This window comes from Oncorhynchus mykiss, chromosome 15, assembly GCF_013265735.2.
Source record: "Oncorhynchus mykiss isolate Arlee chromosome 15, USDA_OmykA_1.1, whole genome shotgun sequence".
Classification (NCBI taxonomy): Eukaryota; Metazoa; Chordata; class Actinopteri; order Salmoniformes; family Salmonidae; genus Oncorhynchus; species Oncorhynchus mykiss.
The window spans coordinates 15,207,729-15,228,552 of NC_048579.1; the positions used below are offsets into that span (position 1 = coordinate 15,207,729).

General features: G+C 45.7%; 1 protein-coding gene across 2 annotated transcripts in view; it reads right to left on the reverse strand.

Annotated features, from left to right (window-relative positions):
* The window catches only part of LOC110489662 (vascular endothelial growth factor receptor 1), a 75,667-nt gene that overhangs the window by 12,489 nt on the left and 42,354 nt on the right, over positions 1-20,824 (reverse strand). For both annotated transcript variants that reach the window (XM_036943824.1, XM_036943825.1), the window contains 5 exons: positions 17,961-18,084; positions 13,650-13,758; positions 7,707-8,108; positions 3,520-3,666; positions 2,180-2,311 (listed from right to left, as the gene is read on the reverse strand). In XM_036943824.1, coding sequence (XP_036799719.1) covers positions 2,180-2,311; positions 3,520-3,666; positions 7,707-8,108; positions 13,650-13,758; positions 17,961-18,084 — 914 coding nt within the window. The remainder of the gene's footprint in view (positions 1-2,179; positions 2,312-3,519; positions 3,667-7,706; positions 8,109-13,649; positions 13,759-17,960; positions 18,085-20,824) is intronic.

Consider the following 20,824-nt stretch of genomic DNA (forward strand, 5'->3'; position numbering starts at 1 on the left):
GACATAGAAATAGCCTCAGTTGACGGGGCAGCAGAGTGGGGCTTCTGAAGATATAGAAATAGCCTCAGTTGACGGGGCAGCAGAGTGGGGCTTCTGAAGACATAGAAATAGCCTCAGTTGACGGGGCAGCAGAGTGGGGCTTCTGAAGATATAGAAATAGCCTCAGCTGACGGGGCAGCAGAGTGGGGCTTCAGAAGATATAGAAATAGCCTCAGCTGACGGGGCAGCAGAGTGGGGCTTCAGAAGATATAGAAATAGCCTCAGTTGACGGGGCAGCAGAGTGGGGCTTCTGAAGATATAGAAATAGCCTCAGTTGACGGGGCAGCAGAGTGGGGCTTCAGAAGATATAGAAATAGCCTCAGCTGACGGGGCAGCAGAGTGGGGCTTCAGAAGATATAGAAATAGCCTCAGTTGACGGGGCAGCAGAGTGGGGCTTCTGAAGATATAGAAATAGCCTCAGTTGACGGGGCAGCAGAGTGGGGCTTCTGAAGATATAGAAATAGCCTCAGTTGACGGGGCAGCAGAGTGGGGCTTCTGAAGATATAGAAATAGCCTCAGCTGACGGGGCAGCAGAGTGGGGCTTCAGAAGATATAGAAATAGCCTCAGCTGACGGGGCAGCAGAGTGGGGCTTCAGAAGATATAGAAATAGCCTCAGTTGACGGGGCAGCAGAGTGGGGCTTCTGAAGATATAGAAATAGCCTCAGTTGACGGGGCAGCAGAGTGGGGCTTCTGAAGATATAGAAATAGCCTCAGTTGACGGGGCAGCAGAGTGGGGCTTCTGAAGATATAGAAATAGCCTCAGTTGACGGGGCAGCAGAGTGGGGCTTCTGAAGATATAGAAATAGCCTCAGTTGACGGGGCAGCAGAGGGGGGCTTCTGAAGATATAGAAATAGCCTCAGTTAATGGGGCAGCAGAGTGGGGCTTCTGAAGATATAGAAATAGCCTCAGTTTACGGGGCAGCAGAGTGGGGCTTCTGAAGACATAGAAATAGCCTCAGTTGACGGGGCAGCAGAGTGGGGCTTCTGAAGATATAGAAATAGCCTCAACTGACGGGGCAGCAGAGTGGGGCTTCAGAAGATATAGAAATAGCCTCAGCTGACGGGGCAGCAGAGTGGGGCTTCAGAAGATATAGAAATAGCCTCAGTTGACGGGGCAGCAGAGTGGGGCTTCTGAAGATATAGAAATAGCCTCAGTTGACGGGGCAGCAGAGTGGGGCTTCTGAAGATATAGAAATAGCCTCAGTTGACGGGGCAGCAGAGGGGGGCTTCTGAAGATATAGAAATAGCCTCAGTTTACGGGGCAGCAGAGTGGGGCTTCCGAGGGAAATCAAAAAGGGAGACAGCTTCCTTTCTGATTTATCAGAACACAACAACACTGAGCCACTCCTCTCCATGGTCAGGCTAGGGAGCTTCCTTCCTGACTTATCAGAACACAACAACACTCAGCCACTCCTCTCCATGGTCAGGCTAGGGAGCTTCCTTCCTGACTTATCAGAACACAACAACACTGAGCCACTCCTCTCCATGGTCAGGCTAGGGAGCTTCCTTCCTGACTTATCAGAACACAACAACACTCAGCCACTCCTCTCCATGGTCAGGCTAGGGAGCTTCCTTCCTGACTTATCAGAACACAACAACACTCAGCCACTCCTCTCTATGGTCAGGCTAGGGAGCTTCCTTCCTGACTTATCAGAACACAACAACACTGAGCCACTCCTCTCCATGGTCAGGCTAGGGAGCTTCCGCTAGCTGCTACTCAGTGAGTGGGTCCTTCAAACAGGGGTGACTTACACTGTAGTCCAGCCTCTACTGGAAAGGACTGGGTCACGCACCAAAGACTCTCTAAAGAAGGGAAAATCAATCAAGACGTATAAGGATAGCAGCACTATCTAAAGCAGTGTCTCGTTTTGTCTTTAATACTGACCCTATTAGCTGAGGTTTTACTCTTCACCCTTGTTATAGTAGATCATGATTAGATGACTGTTATATGTATAAGGTTGATAATCTAATTGGTTGTCATTGGTACCCTTTAACACCCACATCCCGGCTATCACAAGAGTGTTTATCCACAGGCACCAACATGACCAAATATGGAAGACCATCTTGGATGGTTATAGAACGAGAGAGGAGAGAGAGTTGAGTTTATTCCACAGTTACTATTGGTCAATGGATCCTTACTGTGAACCCAGATGTAGGCGGAGCTCTCAGCAGAGCCTCTCTCATTGGTTGCCTGGCAGGTGTACAGACCCTGGTCCTCCACTGTGATTCGGTCAATGTGGAGGTTCTCGCCTCCTTGTGCTATGACGATACCTGCACATGAGAAACAGAACGTGTCACAGTCATTTCCCAACACCAACTTCAGGAGTCTCATTCTCAACAGTTTGAAGAGGATTCCTCTCTCATCTTCCTGTCTTTATTCTGATTTATTCAGATCAGTGCCGGTGAAGTGAGAAAGAGGAGGAGAGGAAGTCATTTTAGACTATTGACACTCCAAGTCACCAAGCAACTCAACTTTCACTGTTGTAATATTCCCATATATATAGTGAACAAAAATATAAACACAACACGTAAAAGTTCCCATGTTTCAAGAGCTGAAATTAAAGATCTCAGAAATGTCCCACACGCACAACAAGCGGCAGGGTAGCCTAGTGGTTAGAGTGTTGGACTAGTAACCGGAAGGTTGCAAGTTCAAATCCCTGAGCTGACAAGGTACAAATCTGTTGTTCTGTCCCTGAACAGACAGTTAACCCACTGTTCCTAGGCCGTCATTGAAAATAAGAATTTGTTCTTAACTAGTTAAATAAAGGTTAAAAAAATATGTCTCAAATTTTGGGCACAAATGTGTTTACATCCTTGTTAGTGAGCGTTTCTCCTTTGCCAAAATAATCCATCCACCTGACAGGTGTGGCATATCAAGAAGCTGATTAAACAGCATAATCATTACACAGGTGCACATGGTTCTCGGGACAATCAAAGGTAAAAACGTGCTGTTTTGTCACACAACACGATGCCACAGATGTCTCAAGTTTTGAGGGAGTGTGCAATTGGTATGCTGACTGCAGGAATGTTCACCAGAGCTGTTGCCAGAGATGTTAATTTCTCTACCATAAGCCGCTTCCAATGTTGTTTTTAGAGAATTTGTCAGTACGTCCATTTGGCAGTGCGCCCAGGACCTCTACATCTGGCTTCTTCACCTGCAGGATTGTCTGAGACCAGCCACCCGGACAGCTGAGGAGTACTTCTGTCTCTAATAAAGACGTTTTGTGGAGATAAACTCATTCTGATTGGCTGGACCTGGCTCCCCAGCGGGTTGGCCTATGCCCTCCCAGGCCCACCAATGGCTGCGCCTCTGCCCTGTCATGTGAAATCTATAGATTAGGGCCTAATGAATTTATTTCAATTGACTGATTTCCTTATGAACTGTAATCTCAGCAAAATCGTTGAAATTGTTGCATGTTGCGTTTATATTTTTGTTCAGTATAGTTAAGACGGGGATGTAAGATCACTGTGCCTCCCACCTGATCCCTGAAGCAGTGTGTGTTGGTCCTTGTACCATGTGATGAATGGGCGTGGCACTCCGTGGGCGCGGCAGCTGAGTGTCACTGAGCTGCTGATGTTCACGCTGCAGTCAGACAGATTCTGTAACAGCACCGGAGCCTCCAGTACTGTGGGAAAACACACACCATGAGTGTGTGTGTGATTAGGTGTGCATGTGAGAGAGAGAGATTTGTGTGTGTGCGAGCGAGCGTTTGTGTGTGAGTGTGTCTGTTTGCACGGGTGTGTGTGCGCGTGTGTGTGTGTGTATCACAAAATATTGAGTTACTTCAATGTCAAGAGAACAGAACAGATGAGTCATAAGTCGTACAGAAGGCCCATGAACAGTCATACAGTAGGCCCATGAACAGTCATACAGTAGGCCCATGAATAGAATTAGTGTTTTTCCTTTTCTTTCTATACAAATCGAACGCAGGGATATTTGACATCCGTCCCTGGACCCCTGCCACGCTCTGACCACAATGTGTGTGTTAGTGACACATTTCTGTGTGAGTGTATGTGTGTGTGTTTCAGCTGACCTGGGTTCCTCTTGGGTTTGTAGTAGTAACCTTAAAACCACTCAATTTGAAACATGACTCACCACCTAGACGACAAAGACTACAATTGGATGACACCCTGCCCCCCCTCTCGCTGTCTCTCTCTAGTTAAAAGCCCATGGGGGTCTTTGAGAGGAAGTTTATGCGTTGAGGTATGGTGAGCAGCAGCAGTAAAATAAATGAATAAAAGAGACTTAAGTAATGTGGGACTGATTGTTGTTTCCCATATCTTCCTCCAGGAGAACAATTGATGATTGTCTGTGAGTCCGTGGTTTGACAGTGTCTGATTGGCTGATTGTTCCTCTGGCCCTGTGAAGGGGCCTGTAAATGTGGCATTGTGGGAAGTGCCATTGTCCTCTTCCTCCTGACGAGGGAGCATTCCCACGTGAAAGAAAGAGGTGCAGGGAGAGAGAGAGCAGGGGAGCAGACAGGCAGGGAGAAAGAGAGCAGGAGAGCAGACAGACAGGGAGAAAGAGGTGCAGGGAGAAAGAGAGCAGGGGAGCAGACTGGCAGGGAGAAAGACAGCAGGAGAGCAGACTGGGACAGGAGAGCAGACTGGGACAGGAGAGCAGACTGGGACAGGAGAGCAGACTGGGACAGGGAGAAAGAGCGCAGGAGAGCAGACTGGGACAGGAGAGCAGACTGGGACAGGGAGAAAGAGAGCAGGAGAGCAGACTGGGACAGGGAGAAAGAGAGCAGGAGAGCAGACTGGCAGGGAGAAAGAGAGCAGGAGAGCAGACTGGGACAGGAGAGCAGACTGGGACAGGGAGAAAGAGAGCAGGAGAGCAGACTGGGACAGGGAGAAAGAGAGCAGGAGAGCAGACTGGCAGGGAGAAAGAGAGCAGGGGAGCAGACTGGCAGGGAGAAAGAGTGCAGGAGAGCAGCCTGGGACAGGAGAGCAGACTGGGACAGGGAGAAAGAGAGCAGGAGAGCAGACTGGGACAGGAGTGCAGACTGGGACATGGAGAAAGAGAGCAGGAGAGCAGACTGGGACAGGAGAGCAGACTGGCAGGGAGAAAGAGAGCAGGAGAGCAGACTGGCAGGGAGAAAGAGAGCAGGAGAGCAGACTGGCAGGGAGAAAGAGAGCAGGAGAGCAGACTGGCAGGGAGAAAGAGAGCAGGAGAGCAGACTGGGACAGGGAGAAAGAGAGCATGAGAGCAGACTGGGACAGGGAGAAAGAGAGCAGGAGAGCAGACTGGGACAGGGAGAAAGAGAGCATGAGAGCAGACTGGCAGGGAGAAAGAGAGCAGGAGAGCAGACTGGCAGGGAGAGAGAGAGCAGGAGAGCAGACTGGCAGGGAGAGAGAGAGCAGGAGAGCAGACTGGCAGGGAGAAAGAGGTGCAGGGAGAAAGAGAGCAGGAGAGCAGACAGGCAGGGAGAAAGAGAGCAGGGGAGCAGACTGGGACAGGGAGAAAGAGAGCAGGAGAGCAGACTGGGACAGGGAGAAAGAGAGCAGGAGAGCAGACTGGCAGGGAGAAAGAGAGCAGGGGAGCAGACTGGCAGGGAGAAAGAGTGCAGGAGAGCAGCCTGGGACAGGAGAGCAGACTGGGACAGGGAGAAAGAGAGCAGGAGAGCAGACTGGGACAGGAGTGCAGACTGGGACATGGAGAAAGAGAGCAGGAGAGCAGACTGGGACAGGAGAGCAGACTGGCAGGGAGAAAGAGAGCAGGAGAGCAGACTGGCAGGGAGAAAGAGAGCAGGAGAGCAGACTGGCAGGGAGAAAGAGAGCAGGAGAGCAGACTGGCAGGGAGAAAGAGAGCAGGAGAGCAGACTGGGACAGGGAGAAAGAGAGCATGAGAGCAGACTGGGACAGGGAGAAAGAGAGCAGGAGAGCAGACTGGGACAGGGAGAAAGAGAGCATGAGAGCAGACTGGCAGGGAGAAAGAGAGCAGGAGAGCAGACTGGCAGGGAGAGAGAGAGCAGGAGAGCAGACTGGCAGGGAGAGAGAGAGCAGGAGAGCAGACTGGCAGGGAGAAAGAGGTGCAGGGAGAAAGAGAGCAGGAGAGCAGACAGGCAGGGAGAAAGAGAGCAGGGGAGCAGACTGGGACAGGGAGAAAGAGAGCAGGAGAGCAGACTGGGACAGGGAGAAAGAGAGCAGGGGAGCAGACTGGGACAGGGAGAAAGAGAGCAGGAGAGCAGACTGGCAGGGAGAAAGACAGCATGAGAGCAGACTGGGACAGGGAGAAAGAGAGCAGGAGAGCAGACTGGGACAGGGAAAAAGAGAGCAGGGGAGCAGACTGGGACAGGGAGAAAGAGAGCAGGAGAGCAGACTGGCAGGGAGAAAGACAGCAGGAGAGCAGACTGGGACAGGGAGAAAGAGAGCAGGGGAGCAGACAGGTAGGGAGAAAGAGAGCAGGAGAGCAGACAGGTAGGGAGAAAGAGAGCAGGAGAGCAGACTGGCAGGGAGAAAGAGGTGTATCACTGTGTGTGTGTGTAGGTGTATCACTGTGTGTGTGTGTAGGTGTATCACTGTGTGTGTGTAGATGCATCACTGTGTGTGTGTAGGTGTATCACTGTGTGTGTAGGTGTATCACTGTGTGTGTGTAGGTGTATCACTGTGTGTGTGTAGGTGTATCACTGTGTGTGTGTAGGTGTATCACTGTGTGTGTAGGTGTATCACTGTGTGTGTAGGTGTATCACTGTGTGTGTGTGTAGGTGTATCACTGTGTGTGTGTAGGTGTATCACTGTGTGTGTGTAGGTGTATCACTGTGTGTGTGTAGGTGTATCACTGTGTGTGTGTAGGTGTATCACTGTGTGTGAACGTGAGTGTTTATGTACATACCAGGTGCTGAAGGAATGGTGTTATTCCCATAAAATGTAAAGGGACATCGCCAATCCATTAAATTCATCAAAGCAATTCTGCTGAGTTGAAATGACAGGTGTGAGTACGTCTATGAGTATGTTGATATGAGTATTACCCTGTTTGTCCATGGATGAGTGAATGTGTCATAGTAATGACAATAATGATGATAATGATGATGGTAATGACGACGATAATTATGATGTTAACGATGATGGTAAAGATAACGATGATGAAAATGATGATGTAACGATGATGAAAATGATGATGATGATGATGGTAACGATGATGAAAATGATGATGATGATGGTAATGATGATAAAAATGATGATGATGATGGTAACGATGATGAAAATGATGATGATGATGTAACGATGATGAAAATGATGATGGTAACGATGATGAAAATGATAATGATGATGGTAACGATGATGAAAATGATGATGATGATGGTAACGATGATGAAAATGATGATGGTAACGATGATGAAAATGATAATGATGATGTAACGATGATGAAAATGATAATGATGATGTAACGATGATGAAAATGATGATGGTAACGATGATGAAAATGATAATGATGATGTAACGATGATGAAAATGATGATGGTAATGATGATGAAAATGATAATGATGATGGTAACGATGATGAAAATGATGATGGTAATGATGATGAAAATGATAACGATGATGGTAACGATGATGATAATGGTAATGATGATTGTAACGATGATGATAATGAAGACGGTAATGATGATGGTAATGATGATGATGATCAGAGTGGTCCTGTGTGAGAGGTCAGAGGGCTCACCTGTGACGTCCACCTGTGTGTCCAGATGTGTGTTCTGTCCTGTCAGCAGGTGATTGGCGGAGCAGCGGTAGGTTCCAGAATCCCCCGCCGTCAGGTTGCTAAGCAATAGACTCAGAGTGTCAGAAAACTCTCCTGAGGACAGGTCACCACCCAGGGAGGGGGTCGGGGGTGTGGCCTCTCCTGAGGACAGTTCACCACCCAGGGAGGGGGTCGGGGGTGTGGCCTCTCCTGAGGACAGTTCACCACCCAGGGAGGGGGTCGGGGGTGTGGCCTCTGCTGGGTCAGTCACCCGTTGCCATGAAAAATTGGTGTACAGGTGCTTATTGGCTACGCAGGTGAGGTGTAGGTCTCCTCCCTCCCTTGGCTCATCCTCCTGACTCACACTGAAGCCTCCTGGGACGTCTGTGAGAGGGAGGGAGGGGGGAGACAGAGAGGGAGGGGGAGAGAGGAGAAGGAGAGAGGGGGGGAGGGAGAGAGGGAAATAGAGAGGGAGAATGGGAGGTAAGGAGGGAGAGAGGGAAAGAGAGTGAAAGGGAGGTAAGGTAGGAGGGAAGGAGGGAGAGAGGGAGGGAGGAGGAAGGGAGGGAGAGAGGGAAAGAGAGTGAAAGGGAGGGAGGGAGAGTGTTAGGGTGGTAAGGTAGGAGGGAGGGAGGGAGGGATGGAGAGTGTTAGGGTGGTAAGGTAGGAGGGAGGGAGGGTGTTAGGGTGGTAAGGTAGGAGGCAGGGAGGGATGGAGGGAGAGTGTTAGGGTGGTAAGGTAGGAGGGAGGGAGGGAGGGAAAGAGAGAGAAAGGGAGGGAGGGAGGGAAAGAGAGAAAAAGGGAGGTAAGGGAGGGAGGGAGGGAGGGAGGGAGGGAGGGAAAGAGAATTAAAGGGAGGTAAGGAGGCAGGGAGGGAGGGAAAGAGAGTGAAAGGGAGGTAAGGTAGGAGGGAAGGTGGGAGAGAGGGAGAGAGGGAAAGAAAGTGAAAGGGAGAGAGAGGGATGCAGAGATTCAGTTCCTATTCAAGCCACTCTGGTCTATACCTCTCTATACAAACAGCTCTGATAACCTGTTTAACCCCACGACAAACCTCCCTGCCCACCATCTCACTAGACCTCCAACGAATCTGAATCCTACTCTCAAGTGTTGACCAAGCCGCCATTTTCTTAACCTTTGATGACAATGTTGAATAGCTATTGTGGGTAAAAGCAGCCAGAGAAATACAGTGAAAAGGCCTTTTATTTACTCTAGCTATTTGACACTTCCTGTGGAAACGGCTCTAGGGTTTCCTGATGGCAGATAGTGTTTATCTTTCCCGAACACCCCTAGGTCTCCCGAAATAAAGAGGGCCTGGCGGCCCAGGGAAGTGACTCGATAACAGCCCCAGGTTCCTGTTGCACTCAAAAACACACATTCACACACACACACAGGGGACAACACACACACACACACAGGGGACAACACACACACATACACCCACACAGGGGACAACACACACACACAGGGGACAACACACACATGGGACAACACACACACACACACACACACACACACACACACACACACACACACACACACACATACAGGGGTAACATACACAAGGGACAACACAAACACACAGGGGACAACACACACACACACACACACACACACACACACACACACACACACACACACACACACACAGGGGTAACATACACAGGGGACAACACAAACACACACACGGGGCGACACAAATACAAATACACAGCAGACAACACATACTCACGCACACACACACAGGATCCAACTCACACTAGCACACAGACAGGGATAATACACACAAGGGAAAAGCGCCAACCACCTCTGTCCTATCTCTATTGTAACATATTGACATACAGTACCAGTCAAAGGTTTGGACACAACTACTCATTCAAGTGTTTTTCTTTATTTTTTAAAAACTATTTTCTACATTGTAGAATAATAGTGAAGACATTAAAACTATAAAATAACACATATGGAATCATGTAGTAATCAAAATATATAATATTAGTGATTCTTCGAAGTAGCCACTCGGAATGCTTTTCCAACAGTCTTGAAGGAGTTCCCACATATGCTGAGCACTTGTTTGCTGCTTTTCCTTCACTCCGCGGTCTAACTCATTCCAAACCATCTCAATTGGGTTGTGGTCGGGTGATTGGGGAGGCCAGGTCATCTGATGCAGCACTCCACCACTCTCCTTCTTGGTCAAATAGCCCTTACACAGCCTGGAGATGTGTTAGATCATTGTCCTGTTGAAAAACAAATGAGAGTCCCACTAAGCCCAAACCAGAATGGATGGCGTATCGCTGCAGAATGCTGTGGTAGCCACGCTGATTAAGTGTACCTTGAATTCTAAATAAATCACAGACAGTGTCACCAGCAAAGCACCCCCACACCATCACACCTCCTCCTCTATGCTTCATGGTTTGAACCACACGCGGAGATCGTCCGTTCACCTACTCTGCATCTCACAAAGCCATGGCGGTTTGAACCAAAAATCTAAAATTTGGACTCCTCAGACCAAAAGACAGATTTCCATCGGTCTAATGTCCATTGCTCGTGTTTCTTGGCCCAAGCAAGTCTCTTCTTCTTATTGGTGTCCTTTAGTAGTGGTTTATTTGCAGCAATTCAACCACAAAGGCCTAATTCACACAGTCTCCTCTGAACAGTTGGTGTTGAGATGCGTCTGTTATTTGAACTCTGTGAAGCAGTAATTTGAGCTGCAATTTCTGAGGCTGGTAACTCTAATGAACTTATCCTCTGCAGCAGAGGTAACTCTGGGTCTTCCTTTCCTGTGGCGGTCCTCATGAGAGCCAGTTTCATCATAATGCTTGATGGTTTTTGCGACTGCACTTGAAGAAACTTTCAAACTTCTTAAAATGTTCTGTATTGACTGACCTTCATGTCTTAAAGTAATGATGGACTGTTGTTTCTCCTTGCTTATTTGAGCTGTTTTTGCCATAATATGGAGTTGGTCTTTTAACAAGTTGGGCTATCTTCTCTATAGCACCCCTAACCTGTCACAAAACAACTGATTGGCTCAAACTCATTTGCATTTGTATTTATTTGTAATTATTATGGATCCGGGGTCAAGCAAAATGAAGGCAGTTATACAATTTTAAAAACATTACAATACATTCATAACAGAACTCACAACACACTAAGTGTGCCCTCAGGCCCATACTAGGCACATATCTACAACACAAAATCCTTGTGTACGTGTGTGTATAGTGCGTATGTTATCATGTGTGTGTATGCATGTGTCAGTACCTTTGTTTATGTTACTCACAGTCCCCACTGTTCCATAAGGTGTATTTTTACCTTGTTTTTAAATATACATTTTACTGCTGCATCAGTTACCTGGTGTGGATTAGAGTTCCATGTAGTCATGGCTCTATGTAGTACTGTGCGCCTCCCATAGTCTGATCTGGACTTAGGGACTATGAAGAGACCTCTGGTGGCATGTCTTGTGGGGTATGCATGGGGTGTCCGAGCTGTGTGCTAGTATTTTAAACAGACAGCTTGGTACATTCAGCTTGTCAACACCTCTTACAAAAACAAGTAATGAGGAAGTTAATCTCTCTTCCACTTTGAGCCATGAGAGATTGACATGCATGTCATTAATGTTAGCTCTCCGTGTACTTTTAAGGGCCAGCCGTGCTGCCCTGTTCTGAGCCAACTGCAATTTTCTCAAGTCCCTGTTTGTGGCACCTGACCACACGACTGAACAGTAGTCCAGATGTGACTAAACCAGGGCCTGTAGGACCTGCCTTGTTGATAGTGTTGTTAAGAAGGCAGCACAGCGCTTTATCATGGACAGACTTCTCCCCATTTTAGCTACTGTTGTGTCAATATGTTTTGACCATGACAGTTTACAATCCAGGGTTACTCCAAGCAGTTTAGTCACCTCAACTTGCTCAATTTCCACATCATTCATTACGATATGTAGTTGAGGTTAAGGTTTAGTGAATGTTTTGTCCCAAATACAATGCTTTTAGTTTTGGAAATATTTAGGACTAACTTATTCCTTGCTACCCATTCCGAAACTAACTGCAGCTCTTTGTTAAGTGTTACAGTCATTTCAGTTGCTGTAGTAGCTGACGTGTATAGTGTTGAGTCATCCGCATACATAGACACACTGGCCTAACTCAAAGCCAGTGGAATGTCGTTAGAAAGATTGAAAAAAAGCAAGGGGCCTAAACAGCTACCCTGGGGAATTCCTGCTTCTAACGGGATTATGTTTGAGAGGCTTCCATTAAGAACACCCTCTGTGTTCTGTCAGAAAAGTAAGGGGGTGTAAAGCCATAACACATATGTTTTTCCAGCAGCAGACAATGATCGATAATGTCAAAAGCTGCACTGAAGTCTAACAAGACAGCCCCCACAATCATTTTCTTATCAATTCCTCTCAGCCAATAAACAATCATTTGTGTAAGTGCCATGCTTGTTGAGTGTCCATCCCCATATGTGTGCTGAAAGTCTGTTGCCAATTTGTTTACTGTGAAATTGCATTGTATCTGGTCAAACACAATTTTTTCCAGAAGGGTTGTTACTAAGGGTTGGTAACAGGCTGTTTGGTCGGCTATTTGAGCCAGTAAGGTGGGCTTTACTATTCTTGGGTAGCGGAATGACTTTAGCTTCCCTCCAGGCCTGAGAGCACACACTTTCTAGTAGGCTTAGATTGAAGATGAGGCAAATAGGAGTGGCAATATTGTCCGCTATTTTCCTCAGTAATTTTCCATCCAGATTGTCAGACCCCAGTGGCTTGTCATTGTTGATAGACAACAATAGTTTTTTCACCTCTTCCACACTGGCTTTATGGAATTCAAAAGTACAATTCTTCTCTTTACTAATTTGGTCAGATATACTTGGATGTGTAGTGTCAGTGTTTGTTGCTGGAATATCATCCCTAAGTTTGTTTATCTTTCCAATGAAAAGGTCATTAAAGTAGTTGGCAATATCAGTGGGTTTTTGTGATAAATGAGCCATCTGATTCAATGAATGATGGAGCCGAGATGGCTTTAAGAAGGAAATAAATTCCACAAATTAACTTTTAACAAGGCACACCTGTTGAAATGCATTCCAGGTGACTACCACATGAAGCTGGTTGAGAGAATGCCAACAGTATGCAAAGCTGTCATCAAGGCAACGGGTGGCTACTTTGATGAATTTCAAATATGAATTAGATGTTGATTTGTTTAACACTTTTTTGGTTACTACATGATTCCATATGTGTTATTTTATAGTTCTGATGTCTTCACTATTATTCTGCAATGTAGAAAATAGTAAAAATAAAGAAAAACCCTTAAATGAGTAGATGTGTCCAAACTTTTGACTGGTATATCCACACAAAAATCCACACACACAATCATCAATGTGTTTGATTTTAGATGGACATCACAGTGACTCAGAAAGAGTGGGGGAGGAATTGAGACAGTGAGAGAAACAAAGGACAAGAGGAAGAGAAAGAGATAGAGTGAATTAAATGAGAAAGAGGAAGAGACTGGGAGAGATGGGTGAGACATAGTTAGTCATTGATAGATTTTACATTGTGACACATCTACAGATGTAGGATCTTAATTTGAGACAGTTTGCAACAGCAGAAAAATAATCCGCAGGAATAGGAAATGGAATTATTATGTGGATTGTAATGAATGGACATTTTTTTTGTAGGGGTTGATACATTTTTTGTAAGGGTAAATCAAGTCTGACATTATAAACTGGAAATTACAAAATGTAGAATAATTTTCCTTTTTATACCTTGAATACACTACAAGTTTGCATTTCCTGTAGTGCAGGAACGTTTTGGTAACAAAAGAGTGATCAAATTAAGATCCTACATCTGTATACACTAATGTATTCAATGGTGCACATACTGGTAGTACTATACTGCAAGTCATAATGATGGATGTAGTTTGTGGTGTGAAGTCATTGTACTGTACCTGTTATATAGAAGGGCATGTCCAGCTCATCCTTGCCCACAGAACTAGAGGCAATACAGCGATACACGCCGGACACAAACGCCTCAGCAACCATCAAAACCCCCACGGTCTGTGGGAAACACACACACACACACACATACACACACAGCCACACACACACACACACACACACACACACACACACACACACACACACACACCCACAAACAGCCACACACACACACACACACACACACACACACACACACACACACACACACACACACACACACACACACACACACACACACAGACACACACACACACACACACACACACACACACACACACACACACACACACACACACACACACACAGCCACACACTTTACCTCTGCTGCCACCGATAACAGAGGTCACATTTGACATTTTCCATTGAGAAGACAATAGAGGTATGTGAACCAGCCCTACTGCCCACCTCCAGACCACAGGGAAGCTAAACACATTACACACTCTCCATTAACCCTACCCTACACTACCATCAGACAGCATCCCTAGCCGCGTACTCAGAATATGCACAGACCAGCTGGCTGGAGTGTTTACAGACATAGTCAATCTCTCCCTATCCCAGTCTGCTGTCCCCACTGGCTTCAAAATGTCCCCCATTGTTCCTGTACCTAAGAATATAAGAAAATAAAGTTGTATTGATCACATACACATATTTAGCAGATGTTATTGTGGGTGTATCGAAATGCTTGTGTTCCTAGCTCCAACAGTGCAGTAGTATCTAACAATACACAACTATACACACACATCTTCAAGTAAAAGAGCAGAATTAAGAAATATTAAGATGAACAATGTCGGAATGGCATTGGCTAAAATACAATAGAATAGAATACAGTATATATGAAATGAGTAAAGCAGTACGTAAACATTATTAAAGTGACTAGTGTTTCATTATTAAAGTGACCAGTGATTCCATGTCTATGTATATAGGGCAGCAGCCTCTAAGGTACAGGGATTATTAAACCGGTGGTAGCCGGCTAGTGATGGCTATTTAACAGCTGTTTTTCAGTCTCTTGGTCACAGCTTTGATGAACCTGCACTGAGTTCGCCTTCTGGATGGTAGCGGGGTGAACAGGCCGTGGCTCGGGTGATTGATGACCTTGATGACACACAATATCCCACAATGACGAAGCACAAAAACAGGTTTTTAGAAATGTTTGCACATTAATAAAAAATAAAAAACAGAAATACCTTATTTACATAATTATTCAAACCCTTTGCTATGACACTCTAAATTGAGCTCAGGTGCATCCTGTCTCATTGATCATCCTTGAGATGTTTCTACAACTTCATTGGAGTCCACCTGTGATAAATTAAATTGATTGAACCTGATTTGGAAAGGCACACACCTGTCTATACAAGGTCCCACAGTTGACCGTGCATTTCAGAGCATAAACCAACCCATGAGGTCGAATGAATTGTCTGTAGAGCTCCGAGACAGGATTGTGTCGAAGCACAGATCTGGGGAAGGGTACCAAAACATTTATGTAGCATTGAAGATCCCCAAGAACACAGTGGCAGCCATTATTTTTTAAATGGAGGAAGTTTGGAACCACCAAGACTCTTCCTAGAGCTGGCCGCCCGGCCAAACTGAGCAATTGGGGGAGAAGTACCTTGGTCAGGGAGGTGACAAAGAACCCGATGGTCACTCTGGCAGAGCTCCAGAGTTCCTCTGTGGAGATGGGAGAACCTTCCAGAAGGACAACCATCTCTGCAGCACTCCACCAATCAGGCCTTTATGGTAGAGTGGCCAGACAGAAGCCACTCCTCAGTAAAAGACTCATGACAGCGCACTTGGAGTACGCCAAAAGTCACCTAAAGGACTCTCAGTGAAGATGGCGCCGGAGAGGATGGCTTCCATTTTATTGGCTGTTAACCAATCATGCTATTTTGTTCGTTTTTTCGCATTGTTTGTAACTTATTTTGTACATAATGTTGTTGCTCTTATGACCGAAAAGAGCTTCTGGACATCAGAACTGCGATTACTCACCTCGAATTGGACAAATCTTTTTTTTTTCTTTTTCTTTTAATTTTTTTTTACCCTTTTTCTCCCCAATTTCGTGGTATCCAATTGTTGTAGTAGCTACTATCTTGTCTCATTGCTACAACTCCCGTACGGGCTCGGGAGAGACGAAGGCTGAATGTCATGCGTCCTCCGATACACAACCCAACCAGCCATACTGCTTCTTAACACAGCGCTCATCCAACCCGGAAGCCAGCCGCACCAATGTGTCGGAGGCTACACCGTGCACCTGGCAACCTTGGCTAGTGCGCACTGCGCCCGGCCCGCCACAGGAGTCGCTGGTGCGCGATGAGACAAGGAGATCCCTACCGACCAATCCCTCCCTAACCCGGACGACGCTAGGCCAATTGTGCGTCGCCCCACGGACCTCCCGGTCGCGGCCGGTTACGACAGAGCCTGGGCGCGAACCCAGGGACTCTGATGGCACAGCTGGCGCTGCAGTACAGCGCCCTTAACCACTGCGCCACCCGGGAGGCTCAAATAGTTTTTCTTAATTGGGTCGGACAGGAATGATATACTCCAAACACCCGAACAGGCCCTCATCCTCATTTTGCACGCCCCATTTTTCAGTTTTTGATTTGTTAAAAAAGTTTGAAATATCCAATAAATGTCGTTCCACTTCATGATTGTGTCCCACTTGTTGTTGATTCTTCACAAAAAAATACAGTTTTATATCTCTATGTTTGAAGCCTGAAATGTGGCAAAAGGTCGCAAAGTTCAAGGGGGCCGAATACTTTCGCAAGGCACTGTACATACTACCTCGACACCGGTGCCCCCGCACATTGACTCTGTAGCGGTACCCCTTGTATAAAGCCTCGCTATTGTTATTTTACTGCTGCTCTTTAATTATTAGTTATTTTTATCTCTTACTTTTTGGGGGGTATTTTCTTAAAACTGCATTGTTGGTTAAGGGCTTGTAAGTAAGTAATTCGGGGCATGTGACAAATAGAATTTGATTTGATTTGGAGGCCAGTCAGGATCGAGGGAAAGATGAACGGAGCAAAGTGCAGAGAGATCCTAGATGAAAACCTGCTCCAGTGCGCTCAGGACCTCTGACTGGGGCGAAGGTTCACCTTCCAACAGGACAACGACCCTAAGCGCACAGCCAAGACAACACAGGAGTGGATTCAGGAAAAGGCTCTGAATGTCCTAGAGTGGCCCATCCAGAGCCCGGACTTGAACATCTCTGGAGAGACCTGGGAATAGCTCTGCAGCGACGCTCCCCATCCAACCTGACAGAGCTTGAGAGAATCTGCAGTGAAAAATGGGAGAAACTGCCCAAATACAGATGTGCCAAACAAATACAGGTGTGCCAAGACTCAAGGCTGTAATCGCTGCCAAAGGTGCTTCCACAAAGTACTGAGTAAAGGGTCTGAAAGTTTTTTATTTTTTATACATTTGCAAACATTTCTAAAAAACAGTTTTTTCTTTGTCATTATGGGGTATTGTGTCTAGATTAATGAGGGAAAAAATCTAGTTAATGAATTTTAGAATAAGGCTGTATGACAGCGCACTTGGTAACAAAATGTGGAAAGGGGTCTGAATATTTTCTGAATGCACTGTATACTCCGGACTCCGACATTGCTTGTCCTAATATTTCTATATTTCTTAATTCCATTAATTTACTTTAGATTGTTGTGTATTGTTAAATATTACTGCGCTACTGGAGCATGGACACAAGCATTTCACTGCCCCCGCAATAACATCTGCTAAACATGTGTATGCGACCAATACAATTTGATTTGATTTCACTAAGTGTGTGTGTGTGTGCGTGTGTGAGAGAGAGAGTGAGATTAATTGTTGCACTACCATCTCTATGTATACGATATCTGTAGTGTTTGGGTGCTTGATTAAAGTGTTTGATTAAATGGTTGTTGATATACATGTATGATGGTGCCATGTATCTGTGTGTGTGTGTGTGTGTGTGTATGTGTGCGTGTGCGTGTGTGTGTGTATATGTGTGTGTGTGTGTGTGTGTGTGTGTGTGTGTGTGTATGTGTGCGTGTGTGTGTGTGTGTATGTGTGTGTGCATGTGTGTGTGCATGTGTGTGTGTGTGTGTGTGTGCGTGTGTGTGTGTGTGCGTGCGTGCGTGCGTGCGTGTATGTGTGTGTGTGTGTGTGTGTGTGTGTGTAATCCATCATGGCTGTGTCAGTGTGCTACGAGTCTCTCTGGGGAAGGTGTTTATAATCACAGCCCCTCCCTCTGTGTCTCTGTCTACCCGCTCCACTGATGGTGTGCTCACCTTATTCTTCCCCTGGAGGACTTCTTGTCTGTGTGTGACACTCAGGATGTGGTTGTGTGTGGAAGTGCCGGGGGCCCTCTCTTTTACGGGGCTCCACATTGAGGAGGACGGGGGGGACACACACCTTGGAGGAAGAGAGGGACAGGGCTCAGCTCAACTGTGTTGACATAGTGAAGTCATGGCTAGCCGGATTTCAAGTGTGTTTGTTCCACAGCTGTGTGCTGCAGGAGGAACAGCGGAGCTTATCATCGCTATTGTGATCGCTATCTTCATCATCATCATCATCCTTATTATGCCGTAATCATACCATCATCATCATCACCATCATCCTCATCATCCTCATCACCACCATCATCCTCATCCTTATTATGCCATAATAATACGTACCATCATCCTCATCCTCATCATCCTCATCCTCACCATCATCCTCATCATCCTCACCACCACCCTCATCCTCATCCTAACCATCATCCTTATTATGCCATAATAATACCTACCATCATCCTCATCTTCACCATCATCCTTATTATGCCATAATAATACCTACCATCATCCTCATCCCCATCATCCTCATCATCACCACCATCCTCATCACCACCACCACCATCATCCTCATCACCACCATCATCCTCATCCTTATTATGCCATAATAATACGTACCATCATCATCCTCATCATCACCACCACCATCATCCTCATCATCATCCTTATTATGCCATAATAATGCCTACCATCATCATCATCATCATAATCCTCATCATCACCATCATCCTCATCATCATCCTCATTATGCCATAATAATACCTACCATGATCATCATCATAATCCTCATCACCACCACCACCATCATCCTCATCATCATCCTTATTATGCCATAATAATACCTACCATCATTATCATCCTCATCATCATCATCCTCATTTAATGCTGGATTGCTTTCCTGTTGTAGTCTTGTCAGTAGTGAGTGTCTATAGCAGTATGTCAGCAGACATTGTTCATCTATGCACAGTAGCATGTAGAGGTGGTATTTGTCTTCATACAATGGGTATCAGAAGTATTCCCCCCCTAGATTTCTTCACATTACAAAGTGGGATTTGTTTTGTCAATGATCTACACAAAATACTCTTAATGTCAAAGTGGATTTTTTTTTTACGATAAAGGAAATACTAATATTCCTTAATTAGATTCATATTCAATACATGTCAGAAACACCTTTGGCTGTGATTACAGCTGTGAGTCATCTTGGGTAAGTCTCTAAGAGCTGTGAGTCATCTTGGGTAAGTCTCTAAGAGCTGAGTCATCTTGGGTAAGTCTCTAAGAGCTGTGAGTCATCTTGGGTAAGTCTCTAAGAGCTGTGAGTCATCTTGGGTAACTCTCTAAGAGCTGTGAGTCATCTTGGGTAAGTCTCTAAGAGCTGTGAGTCATCTTGGGTAAGTCTCTAAGAGCTTCTCACACCTGGACTGTATTTGCCCATTATTCTTAAAAATAATACCCTTAAGCTGCAGCTGGCCCAGAACAGAGCGACACGTTTTGCTCTTAATTGTAATCAGAGGGATGATATAAATACTATGCAGCCAGTCTCTCTTGGCTAAGAGGTGAGGAGAAACTGGCTGCATCACTTCTTCTTTTCATTAGAAACATTAATGTGTTGAAAATCACAAATTGTCTGCATAGTCAATTTCCACACAGCTCTGACACACACACTTATCCCACCAGACATGCCACCAGGGGTCTTTTCACAGTCCCCAAATCACCAGGGGTCTTTTCATAGTCCCCAAATCACCAGGGGTCTTTTCATAGTCCCCAAATCACCAGGGGTCTTTTCATAGTCCCCAAATCACCAGGGGTCTTTTCATAGTCCCCAAATCACCAGGGGTCTTTTCATAGTCCCCAAATCACCAGGGGTCTTTTCATAGTCCCCAAATCACCAGGGGTCTTTTCATAGTCCCCAAATCACCAGGGGTCTTTTCATAGTCCCAAAATCACCAGGGGTCTTTTCATAGTCCCAAAATCACCAGGGGTCTTTTCATAGTCCCCAAATCACCAGGGGTCTTTTCATAGCCCCCAAATCCAGAACAAATGAAAGAAAAAGCGTACAGTATTATATAGAGCCCTTATTGCATAGAACTTCCATTTCATATTGCTCAAATAAACAGCAAACCTGGTTTCAAAAAACAGATAAAGCAACACCTCGTGGCACAACGCCTCTCCTCTATTTGACCTAGATAGTTTGTGTGTTTTCATTGATATGTAGGCTACATGTGCTTTAAAAAAATGTATATAGTTCTGTCTTTGAGCTGTTCTTGTCTAATAATGTTCTGTTGTAGTAGCTGTTGCATTCGCAAAAACTAATGGGGATCCTAATAAAATACCAAATACCAATCCACAATATAATTATTTACTTGACAATGCGTAGAGATATTAAATGTCTGATTTGTTATTGTTATCCATTTACCAATCACTGCTCTGCTTTGAGGTTTTTGAAAAGCTCCCTGGTCTTTGTAGTTGAATCTGTGCTTGAATCTCAATACTTGACTGAGGGACCTTCCAGATGTTGTATGCATGGGGGACAGAGGAAGGGTTAGTCATTTAAAATGTATGAATCCTAAGTTTCCTCCTAGGTCCCTGCCTTTCTATGGAGTTTTTCCTAGGCACCGTGACTTCTACATCTGCATTGCTTGCTGTTTGGGGTTTTAGGCTGGGTTTCTGTAGCACTTCGTTACATCAGCTAATGTAACGAAGCTAATGATTGATTGAATGATGTCAATCCCTATGTTTTCAATCCCTATGAGTCCTTGTAAATGATTATGTGATTTGTTAAGCCACATTGTACACCTGAACTAATTTCTGTTTGCCTAAACAAA